General features: G+C 39.1%; 1 protein-coding gene across 1 annotated transcript; it reads right to left on the bottom strand.

Moving 5' to 3' along the window:
- Window positions 1–2548: 2548 nt before the first annotated feature.
- Window positions 2549–18983, bottom strand: LOC140236556 (uncharacterized). The gene is made up of 9 exons (XM_072316481.1): window positions 18915–18983; window positions 18500–18611; window positions 8005–8139; window positions 6406–7446; window positions 5949–6084; window positions 4292–4456; window positions 3799–3944; window positions 3237–3334; window positions 2549–2788 (listed from the first exon to the last, which is right to left on the bottom strand). Exons 1-9 carry the CDS (start codon window positions 18981–18983, stop codon window positions 2549–2551), a joined length of 2142 nt encoding a protein of 713 aa, XP_072172582.1.
- Between the last annotated feature and the right edge of the window lie 1486 nt (window positions 18984–20469).

Below are 20469 nucleotides of genomic sequence, written 5' to 3'. Positions count from 1 at the left end.
GTTGATTAAAGTCAACTTTGAAATAGTCAGGTATCACACTTACACTTGGTAGCCGATAATTTGACACAGAAAATGAGGTGAAACAGAAGATACATGCCGTCTTTTGATAAATTCTACAAAAATTTATTTACAACTCATGCATATATATTCTTTAGTGAGACTCCATTTTAATGGATTGACAAAGACTAAATTAGGAGACATCTTGATTTGAAATATATATATATATAATTATATATATTTGTTAAATGAGAAACATTGCAAAATATATACACAGAAGTGTATACAACAATCAAAAAATATATACTTGGTCTATCATTTAACTTGAATGTATAATCATATGTTATCATTTATCAGATAAATCATGACATATATAATTAATCTAGCAGTCTTATATGCACAAATTACGAGAGCGTTCGAACATCTTTTCATTTGAAAGTACACGTAGCATAGATCGAGAGAAACAATGGTGCTGTATAAAAACAATAACAACAAACGTGGCATATGAAGGCACAACGAAATGGGTTTGACTAAAACATGGGAAGAACTGCGATGATGAAAAAAAAAAAAGCGATAGGAAAGATAGACCTAGACAGGGTGAGGCAGGGAGCTACAAATAGACAGACACACACACATTCATCGCTATGTTGTATCAATTTTAGGCGAAAAGGTGCAGATTTTTGTAGGAGAAAACAGATATCCTCGCCAATTGAAGAAATATAACTGAATAACACAAATGAACAAATTCTGATAGAGATACTTGTACAACAGCGATGATCCGAGACAAAAAAAAAAAAAAAAAAAAAAAAAAAAAATGTCGAGGTACCAAATTTCCGAAAAGGCTATCTTTTTGTGGACCGATCGGGCAGCTTAACTTCAAAATGAATTTTTATATTTCCTTTTAAATTTCGGGCCACGGCATTTTTTTTTTCTCTGGCCACAAATTCAAATTCGAAGACTTACGTACGTACAAATTGTGTCGAGCCCTGAGAAATGTATATTATGTAACACCTTTAGATTTTTTTTTTCGGTTTTACCCCCCTAAAAGATAACTTTATTTCCCACGTAGGCCTTACGACAAAGATATTGCACACGTTACACTGTGTTAAAAAAAAAAAAAAATAGGCTTGGACGCTAACTTCAAGAAGAAACTACATGTATGTCCTTTGTTCACGTACGTATCTGTTTACGCCGTTGTGTCTCAGTGCAAAAAGTATTTTTGATTTTAGAGAGGTAGCTCTTTAAAGGGGCCCTGAAATCCAAATGCACGTTGATTTGTGTTGATTTATGATACCCTCAACATCACTTTTGCGGTGAAACGAATATCTAGAAACATTCCATATATTTTTTACGATTTTTTTCTTCTATTTTTCTTCAGATTACTTGGGAACGCCCACAAAAAAATCCTTCCAAACCAATCAATATTAATATTCTTGAGATGACCTCATCTGTCAATCATTGCTTAAGTACTGAAATGTTTAACAAAAGACACTGGAATGCACCTTCCCCTCGACTCAGCATAACTTGCATGTTCCCTCGCCATATCTTTTGTAAGTCACATTAATAAGACAGAAACATTTGCATTTGGATTTCAGGGCCCCTTTAGCTCTCCTTCAATGAATGACTAAATAAATAGATTAATAAAAACAGATGAACTAGAATCTAATGATTGTCGGAATTTAGAAGACACCATTGCTGATTGTATGTCAACCACGACGTTCACTTTAAACGAACGCACCAGAGATACCGAAGCTGTGACAGAACGTCACCTATCTACAGGTGTGCTGTCGGTCCTGCATGGTCAGCTCATCTTCCAGTGTAGTGAGTTCAGGCAAAGATGTTATCTTAATGCCTAAATTTGGCTAAATTTGGCGCGAGCGAAAGCAGAGACCGTCACAACATAAGGCAGCAAGTGATGACGATATGCGTCGCATAAGTCATACTCTATTATGTCTATTGTGTTCACGAAGAAAATTACTTGCGTTGCCATGAGATATTGGAGGATATTCTATAGGGTCCTTTACCATCAAGCTGATCCCCAGGGACCTTTGTTACGGCCAATGTCTGCGTAATAATTAATGATGTAGCGGATGTTCCCAGCACCAGTGCTAATGAAAGCTAGTTTGGAAGATTTCAGCGAAGTGTATGTCTATGTCGGTTCATGGGGCAGTGAACAGGGCAAACTTTCTGTCCCAAGGTAGTATGGCGCCGTGTGTAAGGAGTGGTTAATTCTTCGACTTGGACGAGGCTGTAGCTATATGTCCACCCGAACTTTTTGGCGCCATCTCATATAGTGATTGGATCTTCTGTGTAGGAAGCCCATGATAGGAAGAATGTCGTGTAACGGATTTAATGGAATTCCTCACCACGTTTTTGAATATACATTGTGGATATCGCCCGTAACCGATTGGCATTGCAACTGCACATTTCGGAATCCTATGTTTCGAAATGTGGAATTGCGTTTACATCGTCAGACATCTATGCGCATTTTCGTCGAAACGTGTAAAGGAACTCTGGCGCCGGGAATGACATTCAAAGGTGTTCCTGCCGTTTACTCCAAGGGAAGTTCACGATCACAAAACACGCGGATCCATTCGGGTTTGCGCAGTTTATGCGGGAGCTTCAGCTGCTGGCTGTGGGCCGTGGAGCGTTCCAGGATGTACTTCCGCAGGTCGTTGACTGCTTCCGGTTGAAGGAAGATCACCTTCAAAGGATCGATTGCATTGTTCGCCCGATAGTAGTTGTATCGATGGGCGGACACCCGGAGGTTAGCCTCAAGATCAGCAGCAAACTGCAAAGGGCGGATACACAATTCATTTCTTTTGTTAAAATGATAAGTCACAGGGCCTGGCTTGTCCATTTATATAGCGCTGAGAAGTCGATAGCGCCAGTGTATATTGTCATAATCATTATCTTTGTCATCTTTGTGGCATTAGTTGTTAATTTATCGTTTTCATGTATGAGAACATTTACATTTTACTCATTCTCTACAACAAATGGTAAACTGTTCCAACTAAACGCACAGAAAGTATTGTATCTCACGTTTGGTTTTGTGGGGACTGCCAGCAACTACCTTTGTACATCACTTTCTAATGCAATAATAGGAGCGAAATGAACGAAAAGTGAAAAGACATTTAAATCACTGATAAGGAGTCAACGGCTACTGGGGTATCACTTCTCAAATTTACTTTTTTGAAAGCGGTTAGTCTTACAGAATGATAACAGATAAATAGGTCTACCTGTTCTCGTTTCTTGATTTCTTTTCCAAACTTTGCCGAGGGATCTTCCACTTCGATAAAGATCACGTAATACCCAAAGGAGCTCCACTTCGTAATATCTATAAAGAAGACAAAGAATGACATCTGATCAACACCTGAGGTCAGCATCTGAGGAGGCCATCTTAAACGTAAGGTATTAAATGAGGAATCTGCTGTCAAATCACTTCTGAACGTGTATAGCAACAAAGTAGAGGGTCCTACGTGCATAGGTAGTAGCATTGCCAAGTAAGTATTTTCACTTTGATAGAAATTGAGGTCAGTGGGAAATGTTTCGCAACGGTTTTATTCAATTCACGTTCCTACTCAGAGTATCATAGCAAAAATTGAAAAGTACCAGCCAAATGTGATTGTAAACAACCCAGTCCCAGCATACGTTTCATCTTCGCGAAAAAAAAAAAAAATATCGCGAATCCTCGCGGCAACCTGGACACTGGTGGATCCCAGCATTTAAAACAAACGAATAAACGAAATAACAGCTGGCCAAACGATGAATATGTCAAGGAAGCTTGGGATCACTTATTACCGAGAGCCTCCTCATAGATGGGACTTTCAGCAGCCGAAAAGTCAACGAGGCTGAGGTCACCCCATGCCTGGATCGTCGCGTGGACGGCACTCGCTATCGATGCTTCCGGCGTCTTCTCGCACCGGACGTTCAGCACCTCGCCAGTTCTGAAATAAAAGAGGTTTATCGCATTATTTAAAGCGACAAAGCAAGAGTGAATTCAAAGTTTCATTATTCTCTGGATGTCATCCATGCCTCCTCGAGAGCTTTCCCAATTTAGAAACTGTCTCAAGGTTGTCCTACCATGAATTACGTCAGTTAATAAAGCATCTTGGTCTGTGAATGAAAGATGAACATGCAAGTATAAGATTCCCATAGCGCAGTATTGTAAAAGCCATCATTAAAACAAACAACTGTAATTAAGCAAATATCGAACTATTGCTGCGAGTATTCATGAATTAGTTTTCTGTGAAAAGAAGGTATCATTGAACTCCTGCAATAGATGACAGTGTACCTGTACTGGAATTCGAAGATTGGCGTTTTGTTGTGGAATTTGGTGATCCTGATGACGTCACCATTTCTGTACCGATAGAGGGCATCCACTGTTGTCATGACGAGCTCGTAGCATTGTCCTACCTCGACCTCTTCGGCAAGCAGTGTTTCGGGCTGGTCTTCGTGGCTGTTCGGAAGAAAAACCGAGTCGAGTGTTACCAATGAGTGGATATCAACCAGCCATATCATTATGTTGCCTTTACGTCATTCTGAACTCAATTCTCGCTTACGTCGACAGTGCACTGACGGGATCAAGGGAATAATATCTCCTCTTTAAAGAGTACATTTATCGATAGTACTTGCTTATACATTTTGTAATGTATGTGTTATATTTGATAGGGTTTTCTCTGTTATTAATAGTCGGAACTCTATAGCCCGAATTCTCGAAGGTGGTACAATCTTTGTCCATGGCTTAAACCATGGACAAAGACCGTAGTTTTGTACATGGACCTACTACACATAATGGGCTATGAACGGAGGTCTTCCTTTGATCCCATCATCACCAACGCCACCTGGGGCCCGTTTCATAAAACTTGTCATCAGTGACAAGTTGTCATAGATGTGACAAACTACCGAAATCCTTGCGTCTGATTGGCTGGGAGCAAATTTGTCATAGAAATGTGGCAGTTGTCACTGATAACGAGTTTTATGAAACGGGCCCCTGATTATGTGCATCCTAATGAGTACATTCAAACGTTGGGCCAATGACGATTGTGTAATTGTGCATCGTCGCTGACAAAAGAACCGTACCTTTTCAAACTCAACTGCCTTTGAATAAACACCAAAATTGGTAATTACTGAAGCGGACAATTGCGGCCACGCATGTAACGTCACTGAATAGCGAGACAAGTATGTCGTCTATTGTTACTATCTATGTTTACTCTGAAACAATGTGCGACAAATGGTGAAAAATAGATTACAAAGCACAGTCAACCTTTCGAATTATCTGGGTTTTTTTTTCTTGTAAAGTACTTGTATTTCGCAAATGAAATTGCTTTAGCGATATACACTATAACTGCACATGCATTTTTCTTGATTTAAGAGAGTTATTATCTTCTGCGCATGTAGTTTTTAGATTTCTCAAAGCGCCGTCTTGTTTTTATCCAGGCTGGTTGTCGGTGGACAAGACTGGATCAAAGCAGGAAAGCATGTTCAAAATGTTTTTGTGACGCTTTTGACAGAAACAGGAGCGCGAATTAATAAACGAGCGATGAATGTCCATATGTGTAGTAAGTCCATGTTTTGTATTGGACGCCAAGTGTCGCATGGCCTAATTCGTATCGAAATGTTAACATTTTGTCAACGAAATGACTGATTTCGTAACGAAATAGACCATGCGACACTAGTCTTGGCGCCCCATACAAAACTACGGTCTTTAACCATGGACAAAGATTGTACCACCTTCGTGAATTCGGGCCTGTAAGGCATTGTAGATATTGTATGTAGCTGGTTCGAATTTTGAACCGCCTCTTTAATATTGTTTGCAAAATGGTACACGCAGCCTAATTTCATAAAGTGAGGAAAGGACAAGGAGCGAGGAGAGATAGAAGGGGGACGGTATATAAGGAAGATGACAGAGTGAAGGGGAAAGAGTGGAAGGGGACGATATATTGCCCCACCTGTGCTCGACTGGAATAAATTCGCAGAAGATGTCTGACGGCAGCATCATATAGGTAGAGTGGAGTCCTTGGGCCTGGTAGAGAACGGCCACGGTTGCCTCCGTCGAACTGTACGCACTTGATATGATTTGAATGCCTGTCAAATGGGAAATATGAATCCCAAGAACCTGTGACTTCTGCGTGTTATTGATCCTCTATTTGACTTGCAGTAATGGATTTGATGTTACAAGCGTCAAACCCTCAAGCACATCAAAGGTATTTTACCTATTTACTGCCAACTTTAACAATCGCCCAACTAAAGGAGAGGAAATCTTGAAGTTGCTATGATGGTAATGTGAGAAAAAATACGTTGATAAACAGCTAAATTAACAGACTCCATGATGATTATTTTAGGCGACCTACTGGGGTTGCAATGAAGATAAGCCTTGTGAGGGTGTTGATGACTAAATAGATCTACCTTTGGTATATTTTGCCTCTAGTCGCCGAGCGTACACCACCATAGCGCCAGTGGCGACGGCCCAGACAGCATGCAGGTGAGGCCAGATGCGACGAGCGATTCCCTCGAACCCCTTCCTGAATTCCTTCTCCACTTCGTCGGCCCTCTCCGGCTCGGGATCCAACTCCGATTCCAGTTGGGCTCTCACGTCGTCGTCGAGGCCGATGTGCGTGGCGATGCGTCCGTGTCTGAGGTCGTTGACCAGGCTGCACCAGTCTGCTTCAAGGTTCTGGAAGAAGGTAAACATCGTGGAGCAGAAGATGCCACCCAGGTTGCCTATGCAACGGTCTCGAAGTGCGAAGAGGGCGTGGACGTACAGCGCCTGGCGCTCGTTGGTAAGCCGCATCCCTGCAGGTGGCGTACTGAACTGTATCCTGTGGAGAATATCTGGAAGCATGAGCATCGTGGTAGGTCCTATGGGAATACCTCCTTCTGACTTGGGAGCGTCGTGGTGAACGTAGAGTAGACACTTCTTTTGGACGGGACTCAAGAGGGGTGTGAGTTCGCGGTAGACCATCCGAAATATTGAAGGCATAATCTTAAACAAGAAGGCGACGTTCCGCTCCTTCGAGATGGCTATCAACTTCGGCTTCCCCGTCGTGCCGGAAGTGATTCCCAGTCTCGAAGGAACTCCCGGAAGCACTACGTTCGGCTCTCCTGCAGCTGCACGGGCCATGTACTTCTCGTAGTGCGCGAAGCCCGTCAGCGGATGCCGCGATCTGAAGTCCGCGACTGATTTGATGGAGTTGAAGTGGTGGTCTCTTCCGTACTCGCACTGGCCGCGCAACTTCATCTGCCGGAGGAGGAAGCGTTCTTGGCTCCCCGCGCAGTCCCTGCTGTCTTGCTCCATCCTCATGCGGTAGTAGAGCCCCATCAGGTTATTTATTTGGTAGAAGATGTACTGGATCACCATGATGTGGGCTGGGGTGCAGTGTGGCGCCACTGATACCGAGATGTGGAGTGAAATAACCACGCCCAGCAGCGATACCATCGCACCAACCGCTAGAATAATAATCATAAAGAAACCTCGACAGAATTAGTCAATGACACATATTCCTCTAAGACTGAGCTTATAGCATGCATTGTACCAGCCATTTGTCGGGATTTTGATGTTGATCAGTGTTTTACGCATCTGTGCGGACGGATGTACGCTAAACCGCCAATGATACCACTACATTCTTTCATCTTTTTCAAGGTATCATGTACCTATACTTAAATGACAGGATGATTACGGATGAACTAAATCGTGTTCTTCAGTTGTTTTTGTATCTTTGTTAGTCAAGACAGACTTTTTGCTTATTTTTTTTAAGTCCGTAGGTGATAAGACCGAAACAGAACTCTTACTTAGAATCGGCATATTCCACAGACATGTCATTGAAGCACATGTCTTGTGCTATATTCATAATTAATGAAGTATATAGCTTGTTGCTGGGATTTTGTTTTTGATTTTGTTTTGTTTTGTTTTTAGAGAGAGAGAGAGAGAGAGGTAATAAGAGGCAGATGCACAGAAATACTTTCGGCCTTTCAACAGTGTTGAAAAAAAACCCCTGAATTTAATACCTCGACTGAAAAGGAGTAAGTACGTCGTCGTTTCGCCGAAGAACAGCTGTCCATTGAGGTAGGCCAGAACTCCAGCAAAAAACAGACCCAGAAGTTGAATTTTGTTTTTCTCTGATAGGCGCCATCGCTTCAGATCTAAAAAGAAAACAAAGAAAAACAAAACAAAATAAAACAAAACAAAACCTGGAACACCATATTACTCGATCAGCGAGGATGCAAGACTTCTTCGAGAAAAAAAAAAACGCCAGTCATTCCTCTTTGATTAGAATTGTCAAATCTTAATCATTGCAACATACAACATGATTATCACGTTTATCATACACAAACACTATTGCACACGGTAAGATTTAACACGTTTCCTGCGAGATTCTACATCCCAATAGTACACTTAACACATGGTTCCAAGTTCTCACTGTAGGTAATTATGTTTACTTGTAAAGCTGGACCCTAGATGCTCAAATTTAATGTATGAACGTCAGTGTAGAGTAATCACCATCACCATAGAAAGAAGAGGAAACAAAGTGAACTGAAACATCAGCTCATTGCTGAAACATCAACATCTGAAACATCATCTAAAATGTTGCAGGATATTGTTTATTATCCCGTACATACAGGAGCCGGGTGGAAGTCCTCGTATATGCTTGAAACAATTTTATACGGTATCATTATGTTACATGTGTCAGCAACAATGATTAAGATGGTCGCGTGTTGTTGGGGACCAAGGTGATTTGTGTCGAGTTTGTGTTTGTGTGTGAATTTGGGTTTGTGCGTATAAGGGGGATTTTCTGGAGCGCAAAAGGTTTCGAGGGCGATAGGGCTTCCCTTTTCAGTCAACATTTTGTCTGTAACTTGTGTAACTAAGGACAAAAGGGGATATTAGCGAAAGTGGAAGAAGAGCCCGTTCACTATCCGTCCTACGAAGTGCCTCATGTTAAAGATTTTTCTCTGCACTTGTCTTTTATATAGGAGGAAGAAAAGTTCGGTGGATTAAGGAGTGATCGTTTTCCCACGGTGATTTTTGTTGGCCCAGGGACGTTATTGAACCTACCTGCATGTAGTGAGTCAATTACGTTGACAAACAGACGACCGCACAATAAGTACTATTTTCTTTTCTTTTTTTTTTTGAGTCTGTCGCCTGTGACTTTAAATTCTCCCCACCCTCCTCCTCTCTCTATTATTTTCTGGTTTTTTTTTTTTTATATTTGTATGAGGCAGTATCAGATAAAAGCTATGTACACTGTACTGGAAAATGTGGCAACATGGTTGTGACAGAATAAAATATATTTTGACATTGAAGTTCGCTCTCAAAGAAGAGTTAGCGTCCCTGACTTTGCAAACACCCCCATCAGACAGTTTTACTTAAACTTCCTGAAAATATCACATGGTATAATGAGAGCATGAGTCGCGTATTTTTTCAAATTTCCTCGCTAATTTTAAGGATATAGAGTTAAATACATAGGCTCCTGGTTTTGTTTGTTTCATTTTCCGTATAAAACGATTTCTTTAAGAGGTCCAAATTGATGATTAACGACATCCCTTATTGAGGTACTTTGCATCTAATGTTACATTTATTCTATAATTCTTCGCACCTATAACAACACAGTCTGCGCATGTACTTTTAAACAACGCTGCTTAGATAGGCCTATATCATGAAGGGGAATTCACTGTTAGTACTTGTAACCATGCATGGAGCTGCAGCTCCATAGCTCCATGCTGCAACACACGAAGTACACGTGTCCTCTAGTATAATTGACTCGAAGACAAGTGCACTGAACTTAAAAAAGGGTAAAGCAAACTGCAAAGATGATTATTTGTCTTCAGGATATACCGCATTCCTAAGCTCTGAGGAGGATAGATCATGTACAGATACTACGGGCCAGCAGAAGGTGAGTTTCAAAGCGGGGAAAATAGGAAAATATGGGGATATATGATGAATTTATTTTATTTCTATTTTATTAAGTCTTCTTTAAAAGCAGGGTAGTCCCATTCAGTGCCACAAAGGCCTGCTTTACAGGGGAATCCTGCGTTGATATACATTACATTACATGCGAACACAATAAAAAACAAGAACAAAACATAGATATGAAACACCTAAAGAACAATCAGTTCGTAAGAACATAAAACACATAAGAGAGAACATAAAACGAGCGGAGAAAATAGATATCTGAATAATTCATATTATAGCTAGTGCAGAGGGTTCATATCAAATGAGAGATTGATGTTGGCGTACACGAATCTGAAATGTTTGCAATGAGGAGGCTGTTTGAATAAAAATGGGTAACTCATTAAATGATTTGCTTGCAGCATTTTATGTGAAGGAGCATTTCTTATATTTATATAGATTTGGGTATATGAATCCAGTCCTACTGGTGGTGACTCAATTTCGATATTTCCACGCCCCTCTCTCTCGTTCTAGAAAAAAAAAAACACAATCAAACAATCGAAAATATTGGAACAAAAAATTAATGGTGCATAAAATGTCATGCCCATGGTATTTGCAATACTGTCCATTCTTGGAGATACAAAACTATGCCGTGATTGACAAATAAAGAACAAACTAGGAAATACATAGATAAGGATAGGAAACAAAATCATAAAAAATAAGTTGTTAATTTCATCCTATGCGTGCTACCAAGGATTCGTTTCTTCAACACGCTGACAACATGTTTTCTAAGTCACCATTTACATGACATCATACTTTGGAAATATTGCAGTTCAGATTTGATGAAGTCAAGAATTTTGATAAACCTGGGCCCTGTTTCATAAAGCTGTTCGTAAATTACACACGACTTTACGAACAACTTAAATATGTCAAGCCAAGTGGGTTTTCTATAGTAATTGTTAATTTCAATAGCTAAAAATTTGCAGATGATAATGATTATTCTTACACGTTAGCACACGTTTTTAGTTGAAAATATGTTTGCCCCAATGTAGATGAAATAGTGGCAGTCGTACTTTATTAAAATGTTAAGAAAACAAATGGGCACACATATTGGTACTTTAAATTCAGTCGTTCGTAAAGTCATGCTTAACTGTCTTTACGAACAGCTTTATGAAACGGGACCTGAACAGTAAGTTGGAAAGCTGTCGAACATATACAAATGTGTGTGTGTGTGTGTGTGTGTGTGTGTGTGTGTGTGTGTGTGTGTGTGTGTTCTCTCTATGATACTGATGTAAAAACGTGACAATAAATAAAGCAACACGCCCAACATTGAATGCCCCCCATCCCGCGTTCGTCTGTGACGTCACACTTAAATTATTACAATCGCACGGAGTTTCCTTTAGGGTATAGTTGGTTTAAATGTGTCTTTCCATACAACGTAAGAAAAAGCAAGAACGCCCTTACACAATATTTATTTACAGTAATATACAGCAGGCATACGATATTACTCTGGTGTCTATACGCGACACCTTAATTCGTATCTTCAGCCGTCATTATCTTTCAGCTAATCAGTTCATGGTGATCACATGTCCACACTGACCTTCTGTCGTCGACACACACATTTTACTCAAAGGAGTTACCGCTCCATCATGAACTACGATTGTATACAATTCTGTCTAATTTAAATAGAGTTTATGAGAAGGAATGTTGTTCAATATGGTTGTCATCGTTGAAGAGAATTATGACAGTAGACTAAATTCCTTTCGGATTTCTGAAGCGACATTGCGCAATCGCAACATGAATTATTCCACATCATCCCTCCCTCCCTTTTCGTCCTCGGCCGCGATGCATTTAACGGTATATAGCTGTGCTTTATACGTAATGGGCATGAAGAGACAGTTACGCAAATATTAATATGCCACCATGATAACTTTTTATTCATCACCAAATCAGGGTCAAAATTATGTGGAGGTGTAAAGTGGGACCAATTTAATCAGGGAAAGATAATTCCATGGTCAGATATCTCAGACACAACTTTGCAGTCACACCTGACGATGACTGTAACGTGTGTAAATTTGCCATTGAAATGTGCGAAGGCAAGGAATGTTGCCCTTGCTTGTGAGCGTTGCGTAACTCCCCCGCCTTTGCTCTGAGTAACCCAGCGTGTACGCCGTAAGGTGTGCCACGACCTTGTCGCATCCGCCTTCCGCAAACCTCTTTTACGTAATATGTTGCGTGAAAAAAAAAAAAAAAAAATGCTTCAAGTTCGACCATGAGAGGGGCACGAGATGTTTATCGAGTTCAATTGTTTGCCCAACTACGTTCTCATTCAAATCTCTAGTACAACTGCCCAGAAAATCAATAAGGACCAACAGTCACTCCATTCACTTGAGTTTGCACTAAGTGTGTTACCTGTATAAAATTATTTACGGTCAGAGAAGTTGTCTCATTTTGTTTTGTTTGTTTTCCCGTTATACTTCATTTATTCTTTTGCAAAGAAGTTAAGGTGGCGTGGCATAATACATACAACCAAATATGTCATACCTCCTTAGTCGAACAAAATGTCAATAAAATTGTAATCGTCGCAGATATACATTTGCAATGTGCAGAGCGCCATAACAATTAATCGTAGCTCTACATGTCGTCACGAATACGTAGAAAGAGATTATCATTTTTCTACATTCCGGAATATTAGAGGAGAACAATGAATCTTTGTTTCGGGGATACAGATTCCTATAAGTGAAACTACCTAAAAAGAAAGAAAAGAAAAGTGTCACAAACGTCTCGCCAGAGATATATCGAACCACAGAATTAACGGTGTTCGAAAAGTATAGTGACACGACATTTGCTCCTGCGACAATATTGCTCTGGTCTCATTTTCTCCAAGGACTTAGGGTTGTGATATAATACCCCTCTTACTCAAGTTCTACGACACGTAGAAAGATTAAAATATGTTTTCATAAATTTGAAGATACCAACTGGTAATCAATGCATATCTCTATCATATCATTCCTTCTATCTATCTAAGATCTCCAGCTCTATCTATATATATATATATATATATATATATATATATATAATCTATCTATATACCTATCTATCTATCTATCTATCTATCTATCTATCTATCTATCTATCTATCTACCTATCTATCTTATCTATACCTATCTTACCTGTTTATCTAAGCCTATTAATATATCCTCTCTTCAATATTAGCTACAAACGGCTGCAAAGAAGAAACAGAAGAGTATAACCTTCTATTTGAGGGCAAAATAGGTTTTTGTTTGATTCCCAGGTTTTGTTTTCCCTGTGGAACGCAGGGAAAAAATTCGTTTCATTACTTGGAATTATGTTTCCGACTCTGATTTGACGCTTTGCTAGTGAAGTATCATTCAAAACGGTAACAAAAAGCGAATAGAACCTTTCTTAAAAGTATAATGGTATGCATAAGATTTTCATGTATTGAATGAGTGAATTATTGCGTCCTCTCGCTATTTTGTAGAGACCGAAAATTACAGCATCGCATTTAATTTAACAGGTACAACCCGATCTATGAATCGTTGCAGCTAATTGGGACACTCCGAAATGATTTCCGTATGTTGTAACCGAAATCGATTTCAATTTTCACAGAATCTATGAGTGAGCATGTCAGTTTTAATCATGCCATCTAAAAATACTAGTAAAAAGTATGATGGTAGCTTCCATGTAGCTCGCATTCTGTTCATTAATCTTAAACCTTGTGCATACCTTGACAAAAGCTTTAGGTCACAACGTAGGTCGATCTATTTGAGTTTTGCTCATTTTTTTGTCACACTGCTAAACAGCAAGTCATGCAGTTATTTCACCGTTTCCTTCTCCCCCCCTCCCCCATGAGTCTATTTCTATCATACTAAAGGAAAGTGTTTCCGTTGAGTAAATTCCAATTATGTCAACCTAAACACAGAAATTAGCATTTGAATGTCCCCTTTTGCTTATTTTGAGGGCTTTCTTTATTTTGTGGATTTGTGAGCAAGCCTCGATGGGACTTCTCTTTAAGAAGGCGGGCACATAGCAACAAGGCAAACAATGTACCTTGTCCTTCGTAGCCTCCCGAGCATCTATGGAATTCGTGTAGACACCAGCTAGGAGCGCAGACGAAGATATGACGTCATTTCTTGATTTCCTGTCTCGGTTCGAATATTCCATTATTCATTGGAATGTTTCACGAGAAGTTTGTAATCACATAGGCCCAAATATAATGTGTTGTAGCACTCTTTCCCTGCTTTTAGACTACGTCCCTGATAGACGGATAAGGAGTAGAACAAGAGGAAAACATAGAAGTTCTGACTTACCCCCTAGGGGCTATACAGAAATGCGAAGGAAACGGCGCGATGTCGTCTATAAAAGACACCTTCCCCTGATTGGGCAATAGACGCGTGACGTCATTCTAGCCCTGCGTTGTAATCTTTTGAACAAACTAGGAGGGGAGGGGGAGGGGTGATATGGGCCATGAGATTGACGTATCAGAAAACTTTTCTGCTGGAATCACGTGTAACACACGCGGTTTCATGAGGTGCTCTATAGATGTCCAGTCGTCATGCATGTTTTAGCACTGATGATTTAGGCGTGACAGTAACACGTTCGAAGACCGACAATGTGTCCATCTTATCACTTAGTAACGAGCAAGTCGGCAACCACAAATCACCCCTTTTGTAGTACGATAATTAGAAGAAACAGAGTATTGAAGACCATAATTATGTTATTATTCTCTTTTTTTTTTCAGGTTAGCGGAAATATTGAGTTAGAATTGAAACGCAAAGTAATCACTGATGACGTGATCGTCCCAAGGGACATTTTTGGGGATGGGGGCTCGTTTCCGAATACATTCCTTTAACTTTTGTTTATCAAACCGAAGAGTATAGGCAAAGGTATGTGTGGAAACGTCAGATTTTGGTACATTCAGCTACTGCTCTATCGTTGTCGGCATCATCATCACTATCATTATCACCATCATCATCATCACGATAATCGTCATCACCATTAGTAGCAGTTTCTTCTTACTTATATTTTCCCCTCTTTCTTCTTCTTCTTCTTCTTCTTCTTCTTCTTCTTCTTCTTCTTCTTCTTCTTCTTCTTCTTCTTCTGGTTTTCCTTTTCCTTCCTTCATTTTTCCTTCATAATGTTCTCGTAATATACTTTTTAGTCGCCGACTTTGCTTCTCATCATTGATGTCCGTGACTAGGTCGTCGTTGCTATCTTTGTCGATACATCATGGGTTATTAATTTTAGTTTCGTCAACCTTACTGTCTCATATTCATCCATTTCTGCGTGAAGTAGTTCTGTTTCTGATCAAATCTAGTCGTCCATACTACCAACAGGAACTGTATAGAAAAGGATGATTAGAACTGTTTGTTTTTCATTGGAGTCTAAGAAGAATTTTGTGTTTATGTTTTTATGTATACTATCATTGTTAGGGAAGTTCCCGGTGTCGTTAAAGGACAAGTAGTCCACCTTCATGTACATATGGATTGAGTGAATGCAACAATATTAGTAGAACACATCAGTGAAAGTTTGGGGAAAATCCGACAATTCGTTCAGAAGTTATGAATTTTTAACGCATCTGCGCCATCACTGCTGAATGAGGAGACTGCTACAATGTATGATGTCACATGCGTAGCGGCAACGGTATAAGAAAAATAAAAAGAAAATTTCACAAAACTTTGTTTTTTGCATAAAATGCACATTTCTTCGACTTAACTGTTACTGATATATGATAAGGGGAATATTATTCCCCTTGCCTTCTGAAAGAGAAAATTCGAGTGTTCTTTTGTTATGTGAGAAAAGTGAAAACATGTTGAATTTTCTGTATGCTTTCTTTATGTCGTTGTGACATCACAAGCTCGAGTAGTCTTCTCATCCAGCCATGACTGAGCAGAAACTTCAAAAATTCATAACTTTTGAACGGATTGTCCGATTTTCCTCAAACTCTCAGTGATGTACTCTACTAATATTGCTGCATTCACTCAACACACATGTCTATGAAGATGAACTTGTCCTTTAATTTATCTCTCTCTCTCTCTCTCTCTCTCTCTCTCTCTATATATATATATATATATATATATATATATATATATTATATATATATATATGTATATATATACTGTCATAATTGAATAATTTATTGAAAAAGAAAGTCATCGAAACCTCTTGAGACAGCAATAGATGAAGGTGCATGGAAATGCATCTAGGTCTTAAAGGCACTATTTACCTTTGCAGATGAAACAAAAAACCAGCTTTAGTGCTTTAAAATAGTTCTAAAATGTGAGTTAGGGATAGAAACAACCACTGTAAAAATTTGAATCCGTATAATCGATGCTAAGTATTGTTAAATGCACAAAATGTGAACGATAGTTGTAATCAAAATGTTCCCAGACTTAACTGTCTACAGTTATAGTTTATTGAGAGAAAAAACAAAAACAAAAACCCTGATATCTCCTTATATTCTATACAATGTAGTTCTAAAATGTGAGTTAGGGATAGAAAAAACAATCACTGTAAAAATTTGAATCCGTATAATCGATGTTAAGTATTGTTAAATGCACAAAATGTGAGCAATAGCTGTAATAAAAATGTTCCCAGACAAAACTGTCTACAGTTATGGTTTATTGAGAAAAAAACAACAACTGATATATCCTTATATTCTAGGCTTTATTGCGAAAAGTTTGTATAGTACGATGTTTTGTGGTCCAACAGACCTGCACATAATGCATCAGCTGTGATATTTTGAACAGTTTTTAAATCACTGCTGCAGCTCCCAAAGGGAAACAGGACCTTGAACGAGTTGATTTCAATGCTATTAAACTCGGCATGCACAGTGAGTTTCGTTATGGTGGTGGTGGTGGTGGGAACAGGGGCAAGCGGGATGAATAGGGGCAGCATTTGTTTAGTTGAATAGAGCATGGGTTTATTCAAAAGAGTTCGTTTCGGATTGCATGCGACGACAGAATATTATAATGGATTGGTGCATAAACGTGGTATGCTGATATTTTTCCATTTGAAGGACATTTTTACAGCTACTAGGTGATACACCTCATCAGTCATTGACTCTGTGCAATTGCCTTCGATTTTCTCCCTCCACCTAATTTCGTGACGAGGAGGGACTATGATAATGATGGTGATAACGATGGTAATGTTGATGATAGTGATAATCATAATCATGTGGTAGGTAAAAAAACATACTGATTATCAATATCATCGACAGTCATCAACATGGTCACCGTGGAGTCTATCATAAGAGTGTCATTATTTTTTAGTGCAAAGACACGTCATCCTGAATAGCAGATCATCTTGGCTGTCGAAATACCAAGTTTCTAAAATGATGTTCCCTGCAAATATTATACACTGTATATTGTGTGTAATTTGTAACACCAGCTTTAACCGTAACTGAACACTATGGGCTGTATAATGAAGATTTAGAAAAACAAAAAAAAAAAAAAAAATTATGTTCTCAACGTATATGATATAATTGTATCATTGAAACAAAACTCAGGACAACGACGTTTTCTTCTTCTTCTTCTTCTTCTTCTTCTTCTTCTTCTTCTTTTTCTTCTTCTTCTATCATAACGAGGCAGACTAATATACATTAAGCTGCATCGTGGGCACTTATGTGAAAATGTACTTGTGATGGTGTAAATCATCGTTTCTGTGGTTTAGCATCTATGGAAGTAAATGCATACATATTTGTAAAAGCTTATAACTTCTGTGCATTATGAGTGTTATCTTTCACTGCGAGACGAGTAGATGTCTCAACAGCTGCCAAGGGTAAGCTGGGCAAAATCCGCAAAATGTTTCCTTTTCTCGTGATGCAAGCGCAATGTTTATAGGCTGACCTACACCAACTTTAAAACATGTTATTCGGATATTCACTGCCTTTCAAATGAAAAAAAAAACAACAAACAAACACAAATATAAAAAAAAATAATAAAAAATGAATTCCACTGGGCTGGTGTATGCACTCCTGAAATAAGCTCCTATTCACATTCAACCCCGGTATACCTGACATGCCTGAGGGCAGGAATACCACTAAAGGTTTCAGTAGCAGCGGAATTCTGATACTACGTCGCTGAAAGGTTTCGCCGCAGTTTTGGGCTCCCATTTTCAGGTGTTAAGAGGACCGGTCATGCAAAAGCAATAGGATGATGAAGCGTTTTGCCGATTAGCCGAGTCTGAATTTTATTCGTAAAGGCAACATACATTTCAACTGTTTTCAATGATATACCGCTCTCCACAGTTTGTATTAAGTCGCAGTCATGTCTAAGGAAGTGGCCTACCAGACCAACTTCAAATTGGCTTTGTCAAAACAATCGATCAAGACTGAAAGGGTTATATCATGTTTGTCAATTATAGACCGAGAGCATGTCTTTTATTTCTCTGTGTACCACCCTATAGTAAATTTGCGAGGTGATGACACACGAAATGGACATGATGAAATTCACTGAAAACGTACAATGTCATCAGAACATCCATGTTTAACTTTATTAAATTAAGTATTTTGTTCCTTTTATTTCACTTTCTCTAATGTTTTCAATCAACGTCACCATGATGTGGAATTTCGCATTGATGGTAAAGACTTACCTCGGCGAGAGAGTCTCGACGGCGTGACAGACGATTTGGAGGTGTGAGCCTGCCCCCCATTGAGGATGTAGGAAACTTCGATGGTAGATATACTGTCTGATGACATACTGTACTTAGGGTTTATAGAGACAGTTGTCCCTCGTTGGAAAAGATAAAGTAATGACCCAAGAAATCGAATGAATGAAGGAGTCTGAGTAAGGTTACTCCAAGATGGGCACCTCTGACGACGACAACTCCGACTGCCCTGCCTCCGATCACTCCGACGAACCACGGACGAAGTGATGCCTTAACCTCATTCTTTTAACCCTATAACGAAGTTCAGTCCATTCATTCTGTTAAGGTCTATGCTCGCGGTTCTCAATAGTTTGTCTGCGCAGTCTCATTAGCATGGGGGGAGGGGGGGGGGTCATAATACCAACACACGGCAGTGGGCGGGGCACTTCTGTGATACCACGCCGTTCTGGTCCAGGTCCTGAGCCCCCATGGTCCGCGATCACTCAGTGATGTCGTGACCACGGTTTGTCGCGAGCAAACACACCGAATATTTATTTTGCTCGCCTTTGATTCAGTGTGGGATATATTCGTCCCCCCCCCCCCCCAAATGTAGCTCCATAACCTCACTCATACGTGCGTGCGGAGGGTGATGAGTCTATTAGCTATTCTAATTATCGATCGTCAGCATTTCACTCACGTTTTGTTGTTGTTTCCGAATTGTATCTCTTTGTTAACTTTTGTTAACATATTGATTGTGAAGACGAACGGCATGGAGAGAGGGAGACCGATATTTCTTTTTTACAAAGTTATGAACGCAACTTATTTTTCTGTAATTTTGTCCATAATACGTTTATTAGTAACACTAATTTCGACGGTCAGATAAGGCGGGGAATTTGTGAACTGTGGTCCTGTTTCATGTAATTTGCAGCATGTTTTGAAGAGCAGGAAATTGACGAATCGATACGAAATACTAACCGCAGCATAAGTTCATATCTTTTCAAAAAGCTCAACTATTTTGAGAATGATTCATGCCGACTACATGAGTAAAAATAACATTACAAAATTGTAAGATCCATGCTTTCATGGCAGATTATAGTCCGATCCCCAACTCTCTCGCTTCCTTTGTGCATGTTATGTATTAGTTATTTTCACGTGAATTCAAGAATTTTTTCTAGCGTACTCATGTATGTGTTGATACATGTTTGCATGTATATGTTTTCTTAGCATATTTACACGTCTCAATGAAGTGTCTATTCCGTAACATTGTTGTTATTTTCAGTTTACATTTTCTTGGACTTTAAAAAAGAACTGTCTAGGATATATATATTTTTTATCATTAGCATCACATAATATATCAATTATCAAATGCTTTAACTTTACATTCTTAGATTATTTTGTATGTTATTGGTATATTTTGTGAAGTGCAATTGAATTAATTTGAATTGAAATACATATCCTATAAATATGGGTTATATATATATATATATATATATATATATATATATATATGTAGATAGATGGATAGACAATGCTATTTAAAAGATAAAACTTATGCTAATTTTGGAATCATACACAAAAGCGATAGTGAAACGTACGTTCTACACAAGTATTAAGCAACTTCTTTTCTTCTAATCAATAAACTTCTCTAATGTTTAGTAGAAAACTCTATTTCCACCGGTTACTTATATCATTCTGCCTAGATTTTGAGCCCTGCTGTCTATAACTTACGTGTTTTGTTTGCAGTTAGAAGAGCTAAGATTTTTGCGTATGATAATTTGGTAAGATGTCCACAAAGGAAATTGTATTTCTCCCGGAAAACGCGATTCGCGAAACTTACATTGACATTTGTAGTTAGTGGAGTTAACGGAACAGTAGAAAGATTCACTCCATTAAGATGTCAGTCCCCATTTAGACCTTTAAAGACGTGACGTAACAGACATAAAGCATTTTATGATAAGAGAAATGGCAGGAAAATT

The sequence above is a fragment of the Diadema setosum genome, chromosome 13 (genome assembly GCF_964275005.1).
Source record: "Diadema setosum chromosome 13, eeDiaSeto1, whole genome shotgun sequence".
NCBI lineage: Eukaryota > Metazoa > Echinodermata > Echinoidea > Diadematoida > Diadematidae > Diadema > Diadema setosum.
This window is presented reverse-complemented; position numbering and strand designations above follow the sequence as displayed.